The sequence below is a fragment of the Priceomyces carsonii genome (genome assembly GCF_900007245.1).
Source record: "Priceomyces carsonii strain CBS4050 genome assembly, scaffold: Debaryomyces_carsonii_scaffold_5, whole genome shotgun sequence".
Lineage (NCBI taxonomy): Eukaryota > Fungi > Ascomycota > Pichiomycetes > Serinales > Debaryomycetaceae > Priceomyces > Priceomyces carsonii.
In genome coordinates this window covers 342,883-367,130 of record NW_026946678.1, presented here as the reverse complement: position 1 = coordinate 367,130, position 24,248 = coordinate 342,883, and the positions used below count along the sequence as shown (strand labels likewise).

Below are 24,248 nucleotides of genomic sequence, written 5' to 3'. Positions count from 1 at the left end.
GAGTTGCTAGCAATACTGTACAGGATGAATCTGCCCTACAGAATTCAAAAGCTTATGGTTTAATGTTGGAAGTAACTGACTGATTCATATTTTAGTGATTGCCTTTCCGGTTGTCCAGAGAATCGCCCATTCCAGAACCTGAGACCGGCCCTGATACCGGGCATCAAAAAAATTTCATTGATCTCGAACACTACCGAGTGAAAATTACTCACTACATGGACAAAACTCGACAAATAACCCCATAGTATTTATAATAACATTTTTGCCCATCTTGAGAAATTATTGATAATTCGAGTTCTTTGATCTAATTAAGAGTTTGAAAATTTTAACAATGTCATTTAGAAACACATCTATTCGTATGGCTAGAGCTGCTACGAGCAGAGCCGCTGCACAAGCTGGTGCAAAAAGAAGCTTGACTGTCCTTGCTACTGCCGCACGCCCGGCTGCCTCTAGAAAGGCAACAGCACCAGCTGCTGTTCGTGGTGTTAAGACCATCAACTTCGGTGGTACTAAGGAGGTTGTTCACGAGCGTGATGACTGGCCAAGGGAGAAGTTGCTTGACTACTTCAAGAACGACACCCTTGCCTTGATTGGTTATGGTTCTCAAGGTTACGGTCAAGGTTTAAACTTGAGAGACAATGGTTTGAATGTTATCATTGGTGTCAGAAAGAATGGTGCTTCATGGAAGGCTGCTATTGAGGATGGTTGGGTTCCCGGTGAAAACTTGTTCGACGTTAACGAAGCTGTTAAAAAGGGTACTTACGTCATGAATTTATTATCTGATGCTGCACAATCTGAGACCTGGTCTTCAATCAAGCCATTACTTACCAAAGGTAAGACTTTATACTTCTCCCATGGATTCTCGCCTGTCTTTAAAGACTTGACTCACGTTGAACCCCCAAGTGACATCGATGTCATTTTGGCTGCTCCAAAAGGTTCTGGTAGAACTGTCAGATCTTTGTTCAAGGAAGGCAGAGGTATAAACTCTTCTTACGCCGTATGGAACGATGTTACTGGAAAAGCTGAAGAGAAAGCTATTGCTTTGGCTGTTGCTATTGGTTCTGGTTACGTTTACCAGACCACTTTCGAGAAGGAAGTCAACTCTGACTTGTACGGTGAAAGAGGTTGCTTAATGGGTGGTATCCATGGTATGTTTTTGGCTCAATACGATGTCTTGAGGGAAAATGGTCACAGTCCATCTGAGGCTTTCAACGAGACTGTCGAGGAGGCTACTCAATCTTTGTACCCATTGATTGGTAAGTATGGTATGGACTACATGTACGATGCCTGCTCCACCACTGCTAGAAGGGGTGCTTTGGACTGGTATCCAAGATTTAAAGATGCCTTAAAGCCAGTATTTTCTGAATTGTACGAATCAGTCAAGAATGGAACAGAAACCAAGAGATCTTTGGATTTCAATTCCCAAGCAGATTACCGTGTTAAGTTGGAAGAAGAATTGGAAACCATCAGAAATATGGAAATCTGGAGAGTTGGTAAGGAAGTCAGAAAGTTGCGTCCAGAAAACCAGTAAGTTTGTTAGGATCCAATTAATTATTGGCGCATTATGGTCAACATAGAATGACTTGATGTAGCCCTGACCCATTTCAATTCAATGTACTTTTTTTTTTAGTGAATCCAAACTTCTCATGGGCGTATGGTCTTAACAAAAAACATATAGTTATAGCATAGCGAGCAATGTTTGCTGAATAAACATGTTCAATTTCAAATCACTGTAAACTTATTTTAAATTCCATTAGATAAAATAACTGTCGTCCAACCCTTGCTCCATGCCCTAATTGCACAATTTGCACGTGCATGTCACTGTCGTTTACTCGAGATACACATCCGATCTTGTCAGCGAAAATAGCACGTGACAGCCGAACGCTCGGAAATCAGGTATCTCGAGGGTGAGGAGACGAGAAATACTCTCAGTAATTTTCACAAAATTTTTCACTTCAGTCTTCTATTCCTATTAATTAAATACAAGGCTAATTAAAGAAGTATGGCTGTTGGTAAGAATAAGAGATTGTCTAAGGGCAAGAAAGGATTGAAGAAGAAGGTCGTCGACCCTTTCACCAGAAAGGAATGGTTTGACATCAAAGCTCCATCTACTTTCGAACACAGAGCTGTTGGTAAGACTTTGATTAACAAGTCTACAGGTTTAAAAAATGCCGCTGATGGATTGAAAGGACGTGTTGTTGAAGTTTCCTTAGCTGATTTACAAGGATCTGAAAACCATGCCTACAGAAAAATCAAGTTGAGAGTTGACGAAGTACAAGGAAAGAACTTGTTGACCAACTTCCACGGTTTAGACTTCACATCTGATAAATTGAGATCTTTGGTTAGAAAATGGCAATCTTTGGTCGAAGCAAATGTCACTGTCAAAACTTCAGATGATTACGTTTTGAGAATCTTTGCTATTGCCTTCACGAAGAGACAACCAAACCAAATCAGAAAAACTACTTACGCTCAAACTTCAAAGTTGAGAGAAATTAGAAAAAAGATGATTGAAATTATGCAAAGAGAAGTTTCCAATGTTACCTTAGCTCAGTTGACTTCCAAGTTGATTCCTGAGGTTATTGGCCGTGAGATTGAAAAATCCACTCAAACCATCTTCCCCTTGCAAAATGTTCACATCAGAAAGGTTAAGTTATTGAAACAACCAAAGTTCGATTTGGGTGCTTTGATGTCCTTACACGGCGAAGGTTCTTCCGAAGAAAAGGGTAAAAAGGTTTCTTCTGGGTTCAAGGATGTTGTATTGGAAGCTGTCTAAACTCATTAGAACAAGCCACCGTTTTTATACATATAGGTTGGCGATTGTAATGTTTACCTTCTTCGAGTATGAAAGTGAACTCACCTAAAATCTCATCTTCAAGAGATAACAATGTATATTTCATTAATGCTACGTCGTATTTTATTTGTTTATCTGTAATAAGCTTTGTGTTCTCCAGAGGTATCTTTCCTGTAAATCTATTTGAATTATCAATTTACGTATTGCTGAATTTATAGTGATTAAAAGAATCGTGATATGCTATTTGAATTATAAAGAAGGTTGCTCGCGCTTTTTTTACGTCACTATTAAGCTGTTTTTAAATTATTAGTAGTCCCACAACGATTCTTAAGATCCTTAAAAGAGAGCTATGAATGGCCTGGTAGATGATGATGATGATGCGTGGTCATATTCCTTTCCACCTTCGACGGACGATTTATTAATTGAGAATGGGGACAGAAAACCCAATTCACAAACTATGAAAATAGATGAATCCGGAGATAGCAGCACGACATCAAAAGAATCTAACACTGACGAAGACAAGTTAAAAGTAACAAAAGATGGCATTGAGTTGAATGGATCCGAAGATGAGAATAGGTCTTTGAGCTCCTATGAATCCTCAACAGTGGAAACAAATAATCCAAGAGCATTTAAAAGAGACCAGTTACAAGGAATGACACCAAGCTCTCATGCTTCCTCTCTTTCATCGTTGCAGTCGCCATTTCTAGGGAAATCTATGCCTGCAAACCCCCACACTACGAAAGAAGATGCCAATTCTATCATATCGAAAGAAGCAATGGGTAATGGTTTAGAAGAATCTTTAGCTCAATCCAGCGGTGCAATTTCATCACCCATGAAACAGCTGTTAACCAACAATGTCAAAAACTCAATTGGGCTTCAATTGCAACCTAGTGACGTAACTATCAACGAAACCGATGAAGTGCCGAAAACTCCATCTGATAGTGCTACAGTTAGAAGATCACCACTGAATACAAGCACACCATCGCCTAAAATCATAGCCTTCAGAAAATCTAAACGGTCCATTAGTGAAGATGGGTTTCCATCTGAGCCTGCCAACAAACCAGACGAAAGGTACGATTCAAAGTTGTATACTAATGAATTTTATAAGGATACTCAGTACCGCTATGCCACAATGAAAAGGAATACTGACTTTCATCAACTTTTTCGCTCTTTGGATTTAACTGATAGGTTATTGGATGACTTCTCATGTGCCTTGAGCAGAGAAATCTTGTTGCAAGGTAGAATATATGTCAGTGAAAGCTATATCTGCTTCAATTCTAATTTGCTAGGATGGGTAACCAATATCACTATTGAGATGGACGAAATTATTAATTTTGAGAGGAAAACAACGGCTGGGTTGTTTCCAAATGGAATAATGATCGAGACTAAGGATACGAGACATAATTTTGCCAGCTTTCTTTCTAGAGATGTCACTTTTGATTTTATGACTACGGTATGGCAAAAGTCCACGGGTAGAAAATTAGACTTGAATGAGGAAAATCTGTCTCTCAGGAATTCAGTAGTAGACAATTCTGATTTATCGGAGAATAATGATTCAATTAATTCTCGCAAGCTAGACTCTTATATCTTGTCCATCGACGGTGATGATGATAATGACAATGATGACACCTCTAGCGATAACCAACCACAAACTATTGATGAAGAGGCTGTACCGGAAGAAAGCGAAGCATTAACAACCGTTAGTACTAAAATTTTGAAGTTTAAAGAGGATTCCGGATACAAAAATATGGGTCCAGAAATCCACCCCCCTACAGAATTAGGTGAAGCATTCCAGCTGACAGATGGCGAGATTGATCTTTGTGATGAAATCATTGATGGTCCTGTCGGCGTAGTCTTCGAAATTTTATTTGGAAGTTCTAATACTAGGTTTATGAGAAGATTTTTAGAAAGTCAAAAAGGCTCTGAAATCTCAGAATTCAGTAAGTTCCATCCTATGGAAGATGACCCAACCAAGCTTGAAAGAACGTTCACATATAAAAAAGGTTTAGACTATTCCATTGGCCCAAAGTCAACCAACTGTGAAGTTAGTGAAGTCATTGAGCACTTGAATTTTGCTGATTACGTTGTTGTACATACAAGAACTAGGACTCCAGATGTGCCTCTGGGTAATGCATTTTCTGTTATGAATAAGTATTTTTTCACCTGGGGCCCGAATAGCTCTACTCGTCTTAGAATGACTTTCAAGGTTTCCTGGACTGGCAGATCTTGGATTAAAAGTGTTATCGAAAAACAAACTTTTGCAGGGCAGGTTGCAAACACGCAGGCATTATTAAAAATTTTTAATGACGAAATGAAATCATCAACGTATTATGTTGACGGTCCTTCAATTGTGAAGAGCCCGGATGAGGATGAGGAAGAAGTGACGCCAAAGGCACCAATGCTCGAGGAAAAAGAGAAGGCAGAAGAAAAAGAACTTACCAAAAAGTCTGCAATCTTTCTCAGCTTTATTAAAAGTAACGTCTCAGCAGTATTTTTTTTCTTATTCATAATAATGAGCGTCATATTTGCATTACAATTGAAGATCATCGCCTCAATTAATGAAACGAACAGTATAGTTAGAGCACAATTCTTGGTCACTTCGCAATTAGTGTCAACCGTAAATAGTATGACGAATCGAAAGGGAATATTAAAAGTTGATTTGGATCAAAAGTTAAAAAACTCCAAAGACGAACAGAATGACTTTTGGAACTGGGTGAATACCAAGTATAAAACAAAGTTGAATACGTTAGACAAAGTTGAATTCTTAACATATCACATTAATGCTTTATTTCCCAAAACAAAATCTAAGAAAGGAGTCAGCGATTCATTAGAAGAGAAATTCAGTGACCTTAAAAAGGCCGTTCAGGGTTTTAATTATGAAGAATACTTTGGAAGCGATCAAAAAGAAAATATAGGAGCGCTTATTTGAATTTCCTTCAGTGACAATATTCATTTGGTGTACAGCTAGTTATATACTATTTACAAGACAATGCATTCCTCTAACATATTCGCAATTCACCGTCGACATCCTCTGCTTCTGTCTTCTCGATGACGTCCACATCTTCGATTGTATGTACAATGATTTTATTGTTATCGTCATTGAGTTCAAATATAAAGATTCCAGATATTATCCTTTCTAGTTTTTTATTTTCCTTAGTCAAGCCTATTAATCCCGATGTCCAATGCGATATGGTACTGGTAAGGGATGGCAATGTGGTTGTAACATTATTCGACTTATTATGTTTGAGTGCTTTCACAGGATCTACTTTAGACCAGCTATGAGAGCCTAGTTTTGCGTCTGAGGTTGAATGATAGCTTGTATCTTCAGATTTATGTTTACCATCTTCTTGAGAGAGATGAGCACAGCCTTCCAAGCAAGTTGTCCAGCGGACTTCAATTTTTGTAGATTCAGGATAGATGCACTTGTAGTCGCTGTCCTTTGAGACTTTTATTTTTTGGATATGTAGTTTTACCTTTGGACTTAATACAACCGAAGTTAAGATCAATTGCAACGTTTTACATGTAGCATAGTACGATACATGACCTTTTATATTAGGCAAATAACCATTAAGCTCTTCTAGATGAGTCGGTACAATTCTGAGTAATATGCCACTCGATATAATTGACTTTGGTAACGATTTATTCAAGATATTTGGAATCAATACTCGAAGTTCATCCACCATAGACCCGAGGTTAGCTTTTCTCTCCTGTTCTTTCTTATCTGGACCATTGGTCGCATTAGACTGTTTCCTTATCGTCATCAAATGCAAGTTATTTTGCGGGTTCTTCTGAATTTTCAGCACCCATTGAACCTTAGTGCAAGGTGTAAGACCATCATAGATCTGTGGCGAATATGATACAATTGGAGTCGTCCTTCTGACATTTCGAAGGATAATGTTGACACCTTTATCAGGCTTTATTACCATTGATGGTATTCCTGGCATGTATTGATAAAGAACAAATCACTTAATCCTTATTTTCATGTAGGTATTCTCTGCGCCGTAAATTGCCCATACAAATATTATCAAGATGTTGCACATGACTTCATAAGCTTCTACAATAAATCAATACTTAAATTACATTAAATGAAACACGCATATATTAGAACTAGTCTTCAAATAGTAGGATAAATTCATTTCTCTTAAAAGAGAGAGAAGATCCAGATTTTTTTTATTCTTCACTCATTAATCAACAAAAAAAAGGAGTATTTAGCCTACAAAGATAGCTTAGTTTTTCTCATTAACGTCCAAAGCAGTCAAACGTAAGTATGGTTTGATAATTCTGAACTTTGGGAACAAGGTCTTGGCTTCTTCGTTTGAAACAGATGGGTGTACAATAACATCATCACCTGGAACCCAATTGATAGGAGTAGTGACTCTGTACTTGTCACCAGTCTGGAGAGAGTCAACAACTCTCAAGACTTCGGCGGTATTTCTACCAGTAGAAGCAGGATAAGACAAGATTAATCTGATCTTCTTCTTTGGGTCAATGATGAATACGGATCTAATGGTCATTTGAACACCTTTGTCATCAACGTTAGTAGCATCTTGGTAATCAATCATGTCGAACAAATGAGCGACTTTTCTCTCTGGATCAGCAATGATTGGGAAGGTTAACTTGGAACCAGTGACCTCATCAATGTCCTTAATCCAAGCCTTATGAGATTCAGTACCATTGGCAGACAAACCAATTAACTTGACACCTCTCTTGGTAAATTCTGGCTCCAACTTGGCGAATGCACCCAATTCAGTGGTACAGACTGGCGTGAAGTCATCTGGATGAGAGAATAAAACTGCCCAGTTGTCACCAATGTAGTCGTGGAAGGAGATTTTGCCGTTAGAAGTTTCTGTGGTGAAATCTGGAGCAGTAGACCCTAAACGTAAAGTACCGTTGGATGACATTTCTGTTAAAATTCTTTTAATCTATTAATCAAGAACTCAATTGTCTGTTGAATTAAGAAAACCTAAGAGCATAAATTGATGGGCAAAGCTACAGTTTATAGGCTTTTTTGGGGTCAATAGTGAAAATTCATCCAGAATCACCACTTCGCACGTGCTATGATTCTACTGCCACGATTTCAGATCACCTCAGCCTGTAAACCGATTAGGTCAACGAACTACATTTTGATAACAGAACTGGTCCTTACTAGAATATGCATGTTGAAGTGAAAGAAACATAAATACGTAGGTTTTTAAGAGCTGGATCTGGATCTGGAGGGCTGAACAATATCATCGTTGTCTTCATCCTCCGCATCCAAATCTACCCCAAAGTCAGCTAGAGACTCACCCATGTCATTGAACCATTCAGTTCGTTTTAGCCTAGACCTCTTATCCCTGTAGTTTCCTGGCTGAGCGGATGAGCTTTGCTCTTCGACTTCTCCCTGATCTCCCCCATCTGGAGGCCAGGGAAGGTCAAGTTGATCTTCAAGCTGATCGTTTTTTATGAAATGATAACCACTCGTTCTTGGCCCTCCCCAAGGAAGGAGCCACATCCAAGGGTATCCACATGCAGAAACTACATTCGACCATATTCCATTATCGTATGGAAAAACAATGTCGTCTATAGTAAAATTATCCGGAACCACATCGCTGGAGCTCTCAACGTCAATGTCATCTTGGATATCATTATTTGTTTCTTCGTCAGAAGAGATGTTGTCTAACTCTACGTAGTTTGTACCAGCGGTCCATGATGTAAGTTTTGGCATATGTTTGCCATGTACTTTGAAGTAATTTCTCCGTAATCGAATCCAGAACCTAGTAGTATGAAATTGAGACTCGAGGCGCTCTTTCTCCCATACTTCTATCTGCGTCATTCCTCTAAAGACAAGATTGATCAAGCATCTTATCAAAAGTAATGTTATAGTTAAAAACACGAAGAAATCAAGGGGCCATAACACTAACACTGCAACAACTTCCTTCTTGTCAATTAGATAAGACGGAAGTTCTCTATTATGAAAGTAATCAACTATTCTTTTGGTTAGTTCAAATAGCGTGTAGCCCGTAGTGAACACAACCCAAATTAAGAATCTCATGAAATGAGGAACATTTCGATGACCAACACAGCTGTAAGTCCAAGGACAATGATGATCCATTTTCAACACGCATTTTTTGCATGTCTTGCAGTGATGAGTTCTTTCAGGTTTGTAATTTTTACAAATTTTACACCACCTTCTCCATTCTCCATGATTGGGCTGAAAATTCTTCGGTGGGCTTCCTGGATCGACTTTAATTGCTAGTATATAAGAAATCCAAATCATAGCCAAGCATGCCTGATAGAATAACAGCTTTTGAATCGTTGCATGGTGTCTCAAGACAAAGAATTGAGTACCGTACCCTATTGTAGATATCAAAAGGGACGGAACCTAGATACATTAGTATTTTCAATCTTTTAGTATTATGCTGCTTTCATTCTGCTTACCACTATCCCAAGTATTGGCCATTTAAGCTGAACGACCATAGCAATTCCTGTTCTATAATATTATCACTTTATATGTTTCCTATCGATGAGATATACTGTGTTGATAATTACACAAAACTTAGATTAAAGTCTCTTAATGCGGTGGCAATTCAAATTTCGTAGTTTATAGCACAAGGTGTTTGTAAGTAATTGAAACGAATTACTTTCATTTAAAATGGTAAGTGTCTATATATTCATCATTGTCTATATGTAAATTACTAACAGATTAGACTTCAATTGGAACGGGATATGATTTATCCAACAGTGTTTTTTCACCAGGTATGTATTTAACTTGAATCAGAATAACTACAAGTTTCTAAAGTTTCCTGCTACTAACACCTTTTAGATGGTAGAAATTTTCAGGTTGAGTATGCTATGAAGGCAGTGGAGAATGGTGGTACCTCAATTGGAATTAAATGCAAGGATGGAATAGTTTTGGCAGTTGAGAAGATCATAAATTCGAAGTTGTTGGTTCCAGGAAAAAATAAAAGAATTCAAACAATCGACAGACACATTGGTGTAGCATATTCTGGGCTTTTACCTGATGGTCGCCATTTTGTAAATAGAGGAAGAGATGAAGCAAAGTCTTTCAAGTCTATATATAAAACTCCGATAACAGTCCCACATTTGATGGATAGGTTGGGTATTTATGTTCAGAACTACACTTGCTATAACTCAGTGAGACCGTTTGGTATTGTTTCCATAGTTGGAGGAATTGATGATAATGGTCCTCATTTGTATATGATTGAACCAAGTGGAACATCTTGGGGGTACTCTGGTGCTGCCACAGGTAAAGGCAGGCAGATCGCAAAATCAGAATTAGAGAAGTTAAACTATGAAGAGATTACGGTAAGAGAGGCTGTGAATGTCGCCGCAAAAGTCATTCATTTAGCCCATGAAGATAACAAGGACAAGGACTACGAATTAGAGATTTCATGGGTGTCGAAAGATGAAACTGATGGTAGGCATGACTTCGTTCCTGAATCCTTAGTTCAAGAAGCTAGACGACTTGCAGAAGACGATGAAGATGAAGATGACGACGATCAGGAAATGGAGGATTAAAATTGGATCTTAACTAGCACAAAGATTGATACTTTGATTACTTAATATAGAAATTAGATTCTCACTTCACATCAAAAAATAGTTTTGACGCGCAAATCGATATTTTGAAACAAGTCTCTAGACGTAAACACATAATAAACTCATACAAATATATTACAAATATTTTCGTAAGTGCGATCAGGGCATAATATGTTGCCAAATCCAACAGGCAATGCTTTGAATGACTCTGATATATCTTTGGAAGGGACTGAAGTTCATAGTGTTGATCAATCTGGACAAATGATGAGATCACTAAAGACACCTGCGAGACAACACACAGCATTAGAAGACTCAAGTTCAACCGCATCTAGTCCATTCATATCTAATCCGGAGGAATTGATGATGTCACGAATTACGACAAGAGATGAGTACTCTGATCTTGATGATAAACAGGAAATTGATTCTGTTGTTGATGGGCTTGATGGTTTACGTATTGAAAGTCCTAATATTTCTAGATTAGATTCCACTCGAATAAATGATACGAGGGCCCAACTTGATCTGGATTTTGATCTTGATGATTCAGATGATATCATTCCGAGCGCATCAAGAAAAAGTCGTCTGAGGAATACGTGGAGTAACCTAAGAACCTCTTCTGTAGATATGTTCAGGCCTCCACATTCTGCTTTTTCTCAGAAGGAATATACTAAGAACGATTCTTATGTCAAGACTGATATGATTCCACGTTTCTTGACGCAAGATGCAATATCAAGTTCATCCCGTGTAGATGAACTTAATAAACAAATCACTGGTTATAAAATTCAGGTCAAGTTTTTCCGCCAATTTCTCCAAAGTCTAATTGATAAAGCTAGAAATGATTCATCCGGCACAACTAGCTCTTTCAGCTTAAGTGAGTTAACTGACTTCCAAAGTAATTTTAATGAAATCGCTCCTCAAGCTTTGGCACGAACCGAATTAGTAAAGTTGGAACTGGACTACAACAATCTCGCTGAAACATATGATCTGATTTACCAACTCAATCAAGACTTATATGAGAATTTAGAACAGTTTGAAAAGCAGTTAAAAGAAAAGTCATGTCAGTTGGAGGAGCAACGTAGTTATATTGAATCGTGTTCTAAAATAGTGGATGAGGTTTTCCTTATTCTAATTTCCGGCAACGAAAGAGATCGTAATCCTAAACCTGATATAGCTGTTTTTGTTGAGTATTCCAAGAAACCCCTTGACCTGAAAATTCAATCAGTTAGGACGGAATTGAGCAAAAGGGCTGAACTGTCTTATCAGAAAAACTACCCTTCGCCGCCCTCGTCTAACCGAGACAGTCATCATGCCACGTCTTCTGCGGATAATGAGAGTATAACCAGTTTGATGAAGGCATTGCAAGACCTTCAGAGTCAACATTCAGAATATCAACTTAAAACATCTGAAGCTGAAGCTGAACTCAGGACAGAACTACAGGAGTCAAAACATTTTAAGGAACAATATCAGGATTTATTGAAGAAATATAATGAGCTTTGCAGCACAGTGGAAAATTCTCCAGATAAAAAAATTATAGGAAATGAAGACGAACTGAAACAGAAAATGGAGAACAAACTTCGGGAATATGAAGCTACAATCAGTGACCTTCAAAAGGAATTATCTCTCCAAAAACAAGATGAGAATGACAGTATCAATGAAACCATTGCCAAACTTTTAAATGACTCTAGAAGTCTGGCAGAGTCCGAGATACAGAAGCAATCAGTACAGTGGAAAAGAGACTTTAGGCAATTGAATGACGATCTCGGCGAACTAACCCAGGAATATCTCAGATCAAAGAATGAATCATCTAAAACAATAGAAGAGCTCCTGAAGAAATTAGATAATAGGAGACTTGAAATTAAAAGCTTAAAGGCGAATCAAGTAGAATTGAATAGGTTAAAAGATGACTTGGAACGTTCCATTGAAGTTCAGAGAAAATTGAAAGCTGAGAAAATAAAGCTTTCATATAGTATTGAAGCTCTCACCAATGAGAAAGTCTCTTTACAGTCAACAATCGGGAGTTTGACTGACAAAATTACTTCTTTAGTCATAGCTGCAAACAACAATCAAGATAACAATAGAAATTCAGACCTGCCTTTGGAAGCTCAGTTACGAGAGTTCTTATTATTTGATGTATGCGAGTTTCAGAAGTTCTTAAGCTCTTTCAATAAGATAGCGGATGACATCTCCTTGAAAGAACCAACTAGAAAGATCGAGGTATTACGGCAGAGATTAAAAAAGAACAAACCAATCAGTTCAGGAACAGATTGGAGTGCCGTAACAATGGAGTATCATAAATCTGTTTTTGAATACTTCAGTAGAGCCGTTGATATTATTGTTAACGATCATGTCAAACTACTATTGAAGGAAAATGACACTAATACTCAGCATAGCACATATATATCAAAATTGCATAAACGCATTGATGACCTCAATGCTGTCAATGAATCCTTGTCCAATCAGCTTAGCATGCAAGAGTTTGATAATCAGTCTGTGGATGATTCAGGTAATACTAGTTCACCGGTAGCCAAATTGAGAATTGAAGAGCTTTCCAAAAGATGGAAATCAGAAAGAGAGGCTAGAGTTTATGAGAATAATGAAGCACGTATTAGGTTGAAAGAGTTGGAACAAGAGAATTTACGATTACGATCCCAACTTCATACCTCTTGATCTCTAGTAGCTTTTCTTGTATAAATATGTATAGTTACACAAAATGTAAAAGGTGAGAATATTGGCATTTCTCAAAAATTTTTCAGCATTTTTAACCTCATAAATTTCTTCGTAAAGAACCTGAAACAAGTGTACAGATATGTCTAGAAACCAGGACATAGAGGATCTTGAACAAGAGATCAGGCTCGATGATATCGACTTTTCAGATTTGGAGGAAAAGTATACTGTTAAACCAGATTTTGGAGTCGATAACTATGTTGTTGTTGACGGCGCGCCAATAGCGCCAGAAGCAAAAATTCCTATTTTAACTAAAGTATTAAGAAAGTTGTTCAGCACTGTAGGTGAGGTTGTTGAAGGTGACGAAGGAATTTACATGCCTTTGGAAGGTGGAAAATCTAAGGGTTACTTATTCGTTCAATTTAAGACTACTGATATGGCTGAGGCTGCTATCAAGCAATTGAATGGTAAGAAATTGGACCAAAAACATAGGTTATTAGTGAATAGATTAACTGATATTGAAAAATATGGAACCGAAGGAAATATCTCGACAGAATTTGTGGAACCAGAGATCCCTCCGTTCAAGAGCCACGGGTATTTGAATTCTTGGTTACAGGATGAGCAAGGAAGAGATGAAATGGCTCTTCACTTTTCTGAAACAGTTGGTGTTTATTACAATAAGAAAAAGAACGAACCGGAGGCTGTTATTGAACCAAGAAAGGGCTTCACTTCAAAGTACGCAAAGTTCTCTCCTAAAGGTTCTTACCTTTTCTCTATTCATCCACAAGGTGTGCAATCTTGGGGAGGTAAGGATTTTGAAAGCATCAGCAAGTTTATTCATAATCAAGTGAGGCTTATAGACTTTTCTCCAAACGAAAAGTATATGGTAACTTTATCCCCTCTTCCGATTACGATGCCAGATACTATCGCTGAACGTGCAAACTTCCCATTTGGACCAGAAAGTAAGGGCCATAAATTAGTAATTTGGGACTTGGCCACCGGAGATCCAGCAAGGACTTTCGCTTTGCCCCCCCATTTGGAGGGCCAAAAGGAGATGCCATGGCCATTGGTAAAATGGTCATATGATGATAAATACTGTGCTCGTCAAGGACCTGGTGCTATTGCTATATATGAAACTCCTAGTTTCCAGTTATTGGACAAAAAGCTTGTTAAGATCGACGATATAATGGATTTTGAATGGGCACCCGTTCCTATCCATTTATCTGGTTCAAAGAATCCAACTGGTGACCATGTACTTTCTTACTGGACTCCCGAAAGCTCTAATCAAACTGCTAGGGTTGCAATTATGCAGATTCCTACTAGGCAAGTTCTTAGAACTATTAACTTGTTCCAGGTTAGCGACTGTAAAATGCACTGGCAAGATGAAGGTAAGTTTTTAGCTGTCAAGGTTGATCGTCACACCAAATCAGGTAAAACGGTTTTCTCAAATATTGATTTCTTTAAAGTTACGGAGAAGGATATTCCCGTCGAGAAACTAGAATTAAAAGACGTTGTTGTCAACTTTGCTTGGGAACCCCGGTCTGAGAGGTTTGTCACAATTTCCAGTTTGGACGATGGAAACAATAATCCAGCAATTCCAAAAAATACTATATCCTTTTACGCTCCTAATTTGACGTCAAAGGGCAAGATTACTTCTTCTAATTATCAACCATTCAAAGTTATCCCTGACAAACACTCTAACACTGTTTTCTGGTCTCCAAAAGGAAGATTCGTTGTCATTGCTACCATTTCCAAAACTAGTGGTGAAATTGAATTTTATGATACTTCATACGAAGAAGATGGGCCTTCTGCTAGTGGCAAAAAATCCAATCACGATAATGTTAAATTGATGAAGACTGATAAGTATGCTGGCATGACCAATATTGCCTGGGACCCATCGGGGAGGTTTGTTACTGCTTGGTCTTCTATTTGGTTACATAGCATTGAGAATGGTTATAAATTATATGAATTTACCGGTAACTTGCTTAGGGATGAGACAATCGATCATTTCAAAGAATTTATATGGAGGCCAAGACCACGTACTTTATTGAACGCAGCTGATAGAAAGAAAGTTAGAAAGAACTTGCGTGATTATAGTGTTCAATTTGAGGAAAGTGATGCTATGGAAGCTGATGCAGCTACTAGAGAAGCTATCTTGGCTCGTCGTAGAGCTTTAGAAGAATGGAGAGCATATAGAGCCCAGCATTCTGGAATGCGTGTAGAGAGGAAAGACGTTCAAGCTGAAACTATAGAGGAAATTAAGGAGGAGATCATTGATGAAAAGGAAGAAATTGTTGACTAAAGTCATCTTTCTATAACACTTGATTTACTATAGTTACATAGTTATATTATATACAAGCAAGGATACAAAATTGTAGTCGGTTTCAATTACTTGACTGCTTTGGTCTTTAATTGTAAACCATGCCATTGAGAAATTTCGTCTTTCAAGACTTCATTCACTAATCGATGTTGCTTGATCATAGGAAGTCCCTTAAATTTACCACTTTCAACCACAATCGAAAACATAGAACCACACCCTCCAGATACGTCCTTAACTTCAAGATTAACAGGCTCGAATTTGTTCTTTAGAATGTCAAAAATTTTCTTCTCATAGTCATCCATTAGTAAGATTTTATTATTAGAGAATTGGCGTAAAAATGGACGCTTACTGATATAGCTGCTTATATTGGATATCTTGGGCCCCTTTGTAGATAACGATAAAGACCTCAAGGCGTACATTTTGTTCTTTTGAATATTTCTGGGTATACTTTTGTTTGATGAGTAACTAAAATTTTAGGCGATTTGATTCGAGCTATAATCGCGATGTAATAAACACTACTATAAATCCTCTTTTTTTCAGATGATCAACAGATAAATGTCACAGGATTCATTGAGAGTGGTTGTTTGTGGCGATGACTCGGTTGGGAAATCCACACTAATAACGTCTTTAATAAGGCTGTCATATATCCCTAACGTTCAAAATGTTTTGCCTCCAATCACAATATCAAAGGACGATTACATGAATAGTGTGGGGGAATATACGCAATTAAGCAGCGAAATGCAATCTCATTTGAAAAACAGCGATTCAAAGGATAAGAAGAAGTTTAAGACTACTGGCAGCTCTAAGATCCCAAAAGACATTCCTCATACTACTGTTATTATTGATACGAACTCATCAGATGTTGTTTCAGTTCACAAAGAGTTGAAAAGAGCGGATGTTATATGGCTCATTTACTCAGACCACTATACTTACGAGAGGATTTCTTTATACTGGATGCCTACATTTAGGTCAATGGGTGTCAATTTGCCAATTGTACTATGTGCAAATAAATCTGACTTATTAACCACAGACGTTCCCTTGAAGACTCAAAACTCTGACGAGTTTGTACCATTGATAAATGAGTTCAAGGAAATTGAAGCATGTGTAAGATGCAGCGCAAAAACTTTAGATAACGTCGTTGAAGCGTTTTATTTATGTCAAAGGGCGGTTACCCATCCCTTGTCGCCCATCTTTGATGCGAAGGAAGGTAACTTAAAGCCTGCTGCAGTTGCTGCTTTGAAGCGGGTATTCTTTCTTTGTGACCAAGACCAAGATGGTTATTTAAACTATGAAGAGATTGCTGACTTACATCTGAAGTGCTTCGGTGAAAAGATGTCACACGATGATTTTGATGAAATTTTAAGATCTGTGGATAAAATCATTTACCCACAAAACAATGAATCAAGCTCAGCATTATCAGAAGACGGATTTATCCTCTTAAATAAGATGTATGCTGAAAAGGGCAGACACGAAACGATATGGTGCATACTAAGGGCATTTCACTACACCAACTCTTTATCATTGAACGATAAGTTCTTATATCCTTATTTGGAAGTAAATCCAAACTCTAATGTTGAATTAAGTCCTACCGGTTACCGATTCCTTGTGGATTTATTCATCAAGTTTGACAAGGATAATGACGGAGGTCTTAATGATAGAGAACTTGAGACTTTATTTCTTCCGACACCAGGAATACCAAAGTTATGGCAGGAGTTTCAGTTCCCGTCTTCAATTGTGTGCAACGAAGAGGGTTACGTCTCGTTACAAGGCTGGTTAGCTCAATGGAATCTTACAACATACCTCGAATATACCACTACTCTCGAGTATTTGGCTTATTTGGGCTTCGATGAAAGTAGCTCCATTAAAGCATTAAAAATAACAAGACCAAGAAAACGAAGGCAAAAGCAAGGCAAGTTTTATCGGCAGTCTGTGAGTGATAGAAATGTGTTTAGCTGCTTTGTTTTAGGTGCTCCGAAAGCTGGGAAGAGCTCACTATTGGAGCTGTTCTTGAGGGGAACATATAGTGAAATATACTCTCCAACAATAAGACCTATGTTATGCGTGAAAGACATAGAACTCAGGGGAGGGAAGCAATGTTATCTCATATTAGAAGATTTAGGGGAATTGGAGCCTGCAGTCCTAGAAAATAAAAAGAGACTTGATAAATGTGATGTGATCTGTTATGCATATGATTCATCAGATCCTGATTCTTTTCAGTATTTAGTGGACCTTAGAGAAAAGTATTCCCAAACTTTAGATGAATTGCCTGCTGTTTTCGTAGCACTTAAAGCAGATCTTGACAAGCAGCAACAAAGATCTGACATGCAACCAGAGAACTATACAAGAGCATTGTTTCTCAGCTCTCCGCTTCACATATCATCAGCATGGGCGACATCTTTGAACGAATTATTTATACAGTTAGTAGATGCTGCGAAAACGCCTAGTCAGTTTACACCTGGTTTGGAAACAGAACCGGAAGACAATAACGACAAGATGAAGCATATAATGGTTGCCAGTAGCGTTATTACCGTGATGACATTAGTATCTGTTTGGATATGGAAGAGTTCTCTTCAAAGTTCTAAAGCATGATTTAGCATAATTAGAATTATCTCAAACACAAAGACAATCAAATTAAAATTTTTTTTTTTTTTTTTTTCCAATTTCGTTTATTGAGAAGAAGCTCATCGGTTCTATATTTTTGTCTTGAAATATCAGTTTTTTTCATAAATACGAGCTCTAAGAAACCATGTCAGAAAAGGACCAATTCAAGCCTGTAACAGTGGATAAGCCTATTCCAATTTCCTATGATTTAGGTAATTTGGCCACCTTCGATCCTAACCCATTGGAGAACGATAAATTGCAGAATGAAAATCAACGTGAAACGTATTTGACATCCGTCACTAGAGACAATGTTCAACTTTTAATAAACCAGATATTATCTTTACCGCTCAAGACCACTACTGATACACAAGGCTCGTCAACGGGTCAGAATTCTACAATGACTTTGATACAACTTCCAGAACCAACTACCCCATTACCAAGAGAAAAGGCAATTCCTAAGCCGAAGCCACCAACTAAGTGGGAACAATTTGCAGCAAGAAAGGGCATCAAGTCTAAAGCAAAGGATGGTAAAATGGTGTATGATGAAGAAACTGGAGAATGGGTACCTAAATGGGGATATAAGGGTAAAAATAAAGATTTGGATGATCAATGGCTAGTTGAGCTCAATGACAATGTTAAAGAGACAGAGAACGAGTTGATAGACCCAAGAACCTTAAGTCGTGCTGAAAGGAAGAAGTTGGTTAAGAAGAACGAGTTGCAACATAAGAGAAACTTGAAAAATAGCAGTACTTAGAAGTATTCTATTCGCGTTTACTTGAATAGTCTCAATTCTATCATGAATCTAGCAAAAAAAAAAAGAACAGAAGCTTTATCATGATTTTTCTTAAATTTGAGTCGTTTATTTGTATATTACAGTATATTTACACTATTTGCATAGCTTCATCATTCATTTCCATTTTCATTTTTGTATTTCTCTTACTTGAAAGATTCCTAGTAGATTCTTATAGATCTGGTTAGATTTAATATAAAATCCTGTATATACTGTTTTCTTCATACTCAGAGGCCCAAGGACTCAAGAAAGATTAAAAAAAGGTTCAAATATACCATGAAGTTTAGTTACTATGACGGAAGAATATAAGCCTGAACAGTATCTACCTACAATTGACGTAAGCCTCTTTACATTTTGCAGATACGAGTTCGTTGATGCTTTTGAGTTTTAGAAATATTCTAACATTATTTATAGGCTATACTAAGTGTTGCAGATCTTGAACATATCACTGTTAAGAAGATAAGAAATGCTTTGCAAGAACTCTTTGGTGTCAACTTGCAAACACATAAGGTATGTTTTAACTATGCCTCATCTTGAATTAATTTGAAGGTTTTCAATTGCTAACGAACACTAGAAAGATATTAATGAGATCATATTGGGCAGGTACTATGATATGATAGATAAAAGGGCTGAAGAAAAGGTCGATGAACAAGAAAGGAGGGCAGAAATTGAGCGCCAAGATGCTTTATTAGCTGCAAAATTGCTGAAGACAAATGACAGAGGACCAATTATGCGAGCCAGAAAGAACAAGGTGAAAAAGCCTAAATCGACCGATCGTGCTGCCCCAAACAACGGATTTAATAGAGAAATGGTACTCTCAACAGAACTTCAAGATGTTATTGGGCAGGAAAGAGCCTCAAGACCACAAGTTGTTAAATTGATTTGGGCTTATATCAAGGAAAACAATCTCCAAAATCCAAATGATAAAAGACAAATTCATTGCGATGAAAAGCTTACGAAGCTATTCAAAAAGAGTGAGTATGATACATAATTTACACAAGTTTGTTCTTATATTAACTTCTAATTTAGAAACTGTGGGAGCTTTCGAAATGAATAAGATACTTAGTAACCATATATTCAAGCCTGAGGAAGTGGGACAATCTACTGGAGGTATTCAACTGAAAAGCAGTGCTACTCAGGAAGAAGTAGTGTCATCGGAGTCCTCTTCTGAAAGCTAAATAAATATATTGCACGTTACGAAGTATGACTGAAAGTTCTGATGCTCTTCCTACATTTTGTATAATTATGAATTGACATTGCTTCTGTATGTTCTTAAATTTCTTAAATACTTAAATTCTGTATGCATTTTACATTTCCTCTTATCCTTTGATCTTCGTTCCCTTATTAGTGTTTGACTCGGTATATGCAGTCTCTATGTTTTTTTCTTTATAGTTTTTGTTTGGAACAGTTCGACCATCTAGCTGTCAATATGGGCAAGTCCAACAATTGAATCTGACTTAAATAGACAATACTCACCGTTCATAAGACAGTTCACTATGCTGGCAAAGGCAAAAGAACCTAGTAGTCGGACACAGAGCATTGCTTCACGATTACTGGTGGATGATTCATATGATAACGTGGATATTGAGAAACTATATGAAGCAGTGGTAAAATGTTTAATCATAGAGTATAGAAACGAAGCGAGATTCCGGACCCCAATTATACAAGAGCATAATAATCAAACAAATTCAGGTGTGGCTTCATCTAAGTATCATAGGAACTCTAGAATTGAGGATGGAACAAGTGATCCTAAATTACCTACATATTTGATTCCAAGGCTAGAATCTCATCTCAACTTGATAGCAATGAAAAAGAAAGGTAATGATATTGATGATATAACAAGAAGGTCGTTATTGCGACTCTACAGTGAAATGCTTGCTCCTGAGTTTAAAATCGAAGTACAACGCGTAAAGAAGCCGGAATATCTTGTAATGAAATTTGTCTCTTGTGCCAATAAAGAAATAGTTAAGATTGGGACAGTACCAAGCAATCAAATAAGTAATGTTGTGTTCAAGCAGGCAGGTACATTTGTGCAAATCTTAATAAGTCTTATTAAGAAAGATAAAGATAGCGACTTAATAATAGCGAAACTCAACGAGCATAAGGAGTCGTTAAAGCCATCAGTGAAGTCACCCGAAGGAAATTCAGGGTCATATGCCTCACATGGTGGTTCTCAATCTCCGGTGAAGTTTCAGCAGCCCAGTTTCAGAGTTACAGATATGGATCAGGCAATGGTTAGCTTAATACAAGATATATTTGCTATAGATCAAGTGAAATTACAGAGAGACATTTTTGCATTCAAAGAACTATCCCAAGAGAAGGCTTTGCATAAAGACATTGAACAGACACAATTCTATTTAAACAAGGACTTAGGTCAATTTACTCCCAAATCTTTCGGTACCACTGAGGCATATGAACAGTGGAAACTCAGAGAGGAATCTATGTGTCAGCAGCTAATTAACAAATATAAGGTGCCTGCTAGTCAAAAATTGCTACCTCTACCGCCATTGCCCATTGGTTATGAGTTCTACATCCTCCCAAGAAATTCCCAGATAAACCAATTCTATGTCAAGTTGATTCAATTTTGCTTAGGCCGAGAGGTGAAAGATAATACATCACCAGATGGGAAATTAGTTGATCAACTTTTACTCTCAAAACAATCCTCTTCTCTTTTGGCAATTTGTGCTAAGTTCTGGAGAATTGACGTTCCCACTAGAGTTACTTCCATGTTCACTGCTGGCCACCTTTGCGGAATCTTGAAAGATAAACTAGGATCCAGTGAAGATTTAAAAGAACTTGGACCCATCGATATAAATAACTCTTCTACTTTGTTTAATTCATGCAAAAAAGTAATTGAAGAGAGCGGATTATCATGGAATGACCGGTCTTATTGGTCCTTGAAGGATCAAGGCTTATGGATGAAAAGCTTAAGCTATTCTTATCAAGAAGTTTTAATGTCGATAAGGGAATCCTTGACTTTGATTTTCAATAAGTCAGTGAGACCGAAGTTCTCACCTCTCTTAAACTTCTTAGGAGATTATATCGAATCAGATCCACTATTCGAGAGTGTTGCTGCCTCTGGTATTGCGAGAAAATGGGAAAAAAGGCTCTCCAAGACCTTATTAAGAGTTTCCGAAACTAGATATGCTGAACTGTTGAGTAGTTTGCCCAGAGATGACACATTAAGCATTTTACATATCTTGGATATTTCTGATAACATAGTGAGCGACATCAGAATGATTCAAAAAAGATACAAAAACCCATTGTTGGGGGTATTGGATGTCCCAAGGACCTCGGGGGCTGTCATGTGTGCTATGTTTGGTGCCGACGCAAAGAATATCTTGAAACATATAGATCTTTACGCTAAAAAAAAAGGTCAAGTTTTACCGTTCGGTGATGCCTTAGAAGCATACAAATCATTAAGCCAAATACGTTATATCTACCACCAAGTGTCTTCCCGAGGATCTATTTTCAAATTTGATCTAGAAGCGTTCTTCTTTCCTTTTGTACAAGCCTGGGTTAACGAAAGTGGAGAAAAAATAAGCGCAATTGTTAAAGAAGCTCTTAAGAAAGATAATTATGAAGCCATAGATCTTGAGAGCGATGATAAGAAGTATAGCTCATCAGTACTAGATATATTCACTCTCATTAAAGAATTTTTGAAAATTTTGAATAATTTGAATTGGCCGGACGAGTATCAATTGGCAAGAATGTACACGTCATTGCTCAAGAGTATATCTGACGGAGCTTTATTTTATGCCAATTCTGTGACAAGTAAAATAATTAATGAGCTTGATGAAGAAGAGCAGAAGAAGTTAATACAGGAAGAAGATAAAGAGTCCGAAAGCCGGAAGACTGGAAATTGGTTTGACGATGTAAAAAACGCAGTATCAAATATGCAAGGATCTGCTAAGATAGATTTAGAAGAACCCTATAATTTTAAGCCAGAAACATGCGTAGCGTTGAACAACTTATCTGCGATGATGCAAAATTTGGATCGTCTAGAAGAAGTATTGGACCCCGATACAATATCACATACAGTAGACGCTTTCAATCCAGAGAGTCAGCGGAAATATTTGAGCCATATCTTTTCATTGAGGTTAATTAGGGCCGAGAACTTGAAATCTACAGGAATGACATCAAGCTCAAGAATGCGACCGTACGTAACTCTTGTGGATACAAAAGCTCGGAAGACGATTGGTAAAACGAGAGCATCGAATAGCACAAGCGATCCAGAATGGGACGAAGAGTTTGAAATAACTTTGCCTGCGAATTCTTCTTTGACTGTTTCCGTTACTGTTTGGGATGAAAAAATAGGAACACATTCTCTATGTGGGAGATCACTCCTTCAACTTGATCCGAAAAACTATAAACATGATGGTATTCCCAATGAGTTCTATTTGGATTTAGATTCTCAAGGGAGAGTGTTAGTTGAGATAGCGGTAGAAAGTGAAAGAGTGGATGCTATTTTTGTTATGGGTAGAGCACACAGGGCATTAAAGAGGTCACAGGATAGATGTATCAAGCTAATCGTAGAAAAATTCTCAAGATTTATTCATTATTGTTTTTCTAGAACAAACCTTAGGTCTATTTGTGGAAATAATGGTATGGTGAGGCCATCGCAAGACCAAATGGATGATGCTATGATGCCTCTATATGACTATTTGAACATGAATTTACAAGTGCTAGCCCAATATTTATCTAAAGAATTACTACTTAAAGTGATGCTAGCTTCTTGGTCAGTTATAACAGCCAGTGCAGATGAATTGCTTTTACCAAAGCTTTCAAATGCAAAGGCTTTTCATTTAACTTCTGGAGGGTCTGGTAGTAAAGGAAGCACTGGGTGGCAGAGTGCAGTCTCTTCTGCTATGGCGAATGTGAAGAATACTAATCGTATTTTTGGATTTGGAAAGCTGTTGACGAATATAGAATTAGAGACTGTTTTTTCTTGGTTGAACTTTTTGTGTTTCGACTTCTTTCACAATGATGGTAATGGACCTCCTCTTGAAGATCTTAAAAACGAACAATATCAAGCTTTATTGTTGATCCCTGTCTATTACGACCATGACGTGGACTATTTGACCCTGGAAGTGGAGAGACTTTCTCCGGCATTTATTAAATCGTTGCGGGATAGGGGCAACTTCGACGAAGAGTCTAGTGGTAACAATGAGGCAAAATTATCAAAAACAAATAGCTTAGTTCGTAATAAAACTATATCAGCTAATGCCACCGCTAAATCTAGGGCGCAGGCAGCACAGGAAGTCAAGGAAGCGAGGGACGATCCATCCATAGCACAGGTGTTAACTGAAGATATCATTTTAAGGTTACTCTTGATTAAGGATCAAAGGTCTTATGTTGCAAGGAGATTGGATCAGAGAGAGAAGTTAGCAAGAAGTATTGCAACAGAAAGACTTGCAAGGGCTGCTACTGAAGGTAGATTTACTGGCTTGTGAACAAGAATCTTACTGTCTTGATGTACACTATATAATAACTATTAAACAATTAGATTATTGTAGCATAATACAATGGATAAACAAAATTGAATAAGT

The 24,248-nt window shown here is 37.5% G+C and overlaps 13 protein-coding genes across 13 annotated transcripts; 9 read left to right on the top strand and 4 right to left on the bottom strand.

The window, feature by feature from the left end:
• Window positions 1-331: 331 nt before the first annotated feature.
• On the top strand, window positions 332-1,531 carry ILV5 (ketol-acid reductoisomerase; the record flags this gene model as incomplete). Its single annotated transcript, XM_062954501.1, has 1 exon — window positions 332-1,531. One exon carries the CDS (start codon window positions 332-334, stop codon window positions 1,529-1,531), a length of 1,200 nt encoding a protein of 399 aa, XP_062811197.1.
• A 471-nt stretch (window positions 1,532-2,002) lies between these two features.
• On the top strand, window positions 2,003-2,773 carry PRCAT00004502001 (40S ribosomal protein eS1; the record flags this gene model as incomplete). The annotated part of the gene is made up of 1 exon (XM_062954500.1): window positions 2,003-2,773. The coding sequence occupies one exon, from the start codon at window positions 2,003-2,005 to the stop codon at window positions 2,771-2,773; it is 771 nt and encodes a 256-aa protein (XP_062811196.1).
• A 367-nt stretch (window positions 2,774-3,140) lies between these two features.
• PRCAT00004501001 (uncharacterized protein) lies at window positions 3,141-5,720 on the top strand (the record flags this gene model as incomplete). Its single annotated transcript, XM_062954498.1, has 1 exon — window positions 3,141-5,720. One exon carries the CDS (start codon window positions 3,141-3,143, stop codon window positions 5,718-5,720), a length of 2,580 nt encoding a protein of 859 aa, XP_062811195.1.
• Window positions 5,721-5,790: 70 nt separating this feature from the next.
• Window positions 5,791-6,735, bottom strand: PRCAT00004500001 (uncharacterized protein; the record flags this gene model as incomplete). Its single annotated transcript, XM_062954497.1, has 1 exon — window positions 5,791-6,735. The coding sequence occupies one exon, from the start codon at window positions 6,733-6,735 to the stop codon at window positions 5,791-5,793; it is 945 nt and encodes a 314-aa protein (XP_062811194.1).
• A 282-nt stretch (window positions 6,736-7,017) lies between these two features.
• PRX1 (thioredoxin peroxidase) lies at window positions 7,018-7,692 on the bottom strand (the record flags this gene model as incomplete). The annotated part of the gene is made up of 1 exon (XM_062954496.1): window positions 7,018-7,692. The coding sequence occupies one exon, from the start codon at window positions 7,690-7,692 to the stop codon at window positions 7,018-7,020; it is 675 nt and encodes a 224-aa protein (XP_062811193.1).
• A 290-nt stretch (window positions 7,693-7,982) lies between these two features.
• Window positions 7,983-9,047, bottom strand: PRCAT00004498001 (palmitoyltransferase; the record flags this gene model as incomplete). Its single annotated transcript, XM_062954495.1, has 1 exon — window positions 7,983-9,047. One exon carries the CDS (start codon window positions 9,045-9,047, stop codon window positions 7,983-7,985), a length of 1,065 nt encoding a protein of 354 aa, XP_062811192.1.
• A 429-nt stretch (window positions 9,048-9,476) lies between these two features.
• Window positions 9,477-10,309, top strand: PRE10 (proteasome core particle subunit alpha 7; the record flags this gene model as incomplete). Its single annotated transcript, XM_062954494.1, has 1 exon — window positions 9,477-10,309. Exon 1 carries the CDS (start codon window positions 9,623-9,625, stop codon window positions 10,307-10,309), a length of 687 nt encoding a protein of 228 aa, XP_062811191.1. The 5' UTR covers window positions 9,477-9,622.
• Window positions 10,310-10,498: 189 nt separating this feature from the next.
• Window positions 10,499-12,991, top strand: PRCAT00004495001 (uncharacterized protein; the record flags this gene model as incomplete). Its single annotated transcript, XM_062954493.1, has 1 exon — window positions 10,499-12,991. The coding sequence occupies one exon, from the start codon at window positions 10,499-10,501 to the stop codon at window positions 12,989-12,991; it is 2,493 nt and encodes an 830-aa protein (XP_062811190.1).
• Window positions 12,992-13,130: 139 nt separating this feature from the next.
• Window positions 13,131-15,290, top strand: PRT1 (translation initiation factor eIF3 subunit b; the record flags this gene model as incomplete). The annotated part of the gene is made up of 1 exon (XM_062954492.1): window positions 13,131-15,290. The coding sequence occupies one exon, from the start codon at window positions 13,131-13,133 to the stop codon at window positions 15,288-15,290; it is 2,160 nt and encodes a 719-aa protein (XP_062811189.1).
• An 86-nt stretch (window positions 15,291-15,376) lies between these two features.
• PRCAT00004493001 (uncharacterized protein) lies at window positions 15,377-15,727 on the bottom strand (the record flags this gene model as incomplete). Its single annotated transcript, XM_062954491.1, has 1 exon — window positions 15,377-15,727. One exon carries the CDS (start codon window positions 15,725-15,727, stop codon window positions 15,377-15,379), a length of 351 nt encoding a protein of 116 aa, XP_062811188.1.
• A 136-nt stretch (window positions 15,728-15,863) lies between these two features.
• Window positions 15,864-17,897, top strand: PRCAT00004492001 (ERMES complex Ca(2+)-binding regulatory GTPase; the record flags this gene model as incomplete). Its single annotated transcript, XM_062954490.1, has 1 exon — window positions 15,864-17,897. One exon carries the CDS (start codon window positions 15,864-15,866, stop codon window positions 17,895-17,897), a length of 2,034 nt encoding a protein of 677 aa, XP_062811187.1.
• Window positions 17,898-18,054: 157 nt separating this feature from the next.
• On the top strand, window positions 18,055-18,663 carry RRS1 (Rrs1p; the record flags this gene model as incomplete). Its single annotated transcript, XM_062954489.1, has 1 exon — window positions 18,055-18,663. One exon carries the CDS (start codon window positions 18,055-18,057, stop codon window positions 18,661-18,663), a length of 609 nt encoding a protein of 202 aa, XP_062811186.1.
• Window positions 18,664-20,195: 1,532 nt separating this feature from the next.
• On the top strand, window positions 20,196-24,152 carry PRCAT00004489001 (uncharacterized protein; the record flags this gene model as incomplete). Its single annotated transcript, XM_062954487.1, has 1 exon — window positions 20,196-24,152. One exon carries the CDS (start codon window positions 20,196-20,198, stop codon window positions 24,150-24,152), a length of 3,957 nt encoding a protein of 1,318 aa, XP_062811185.1.
• Window positions 24,153-24,248: the final 96 nt, after the last annotated feature.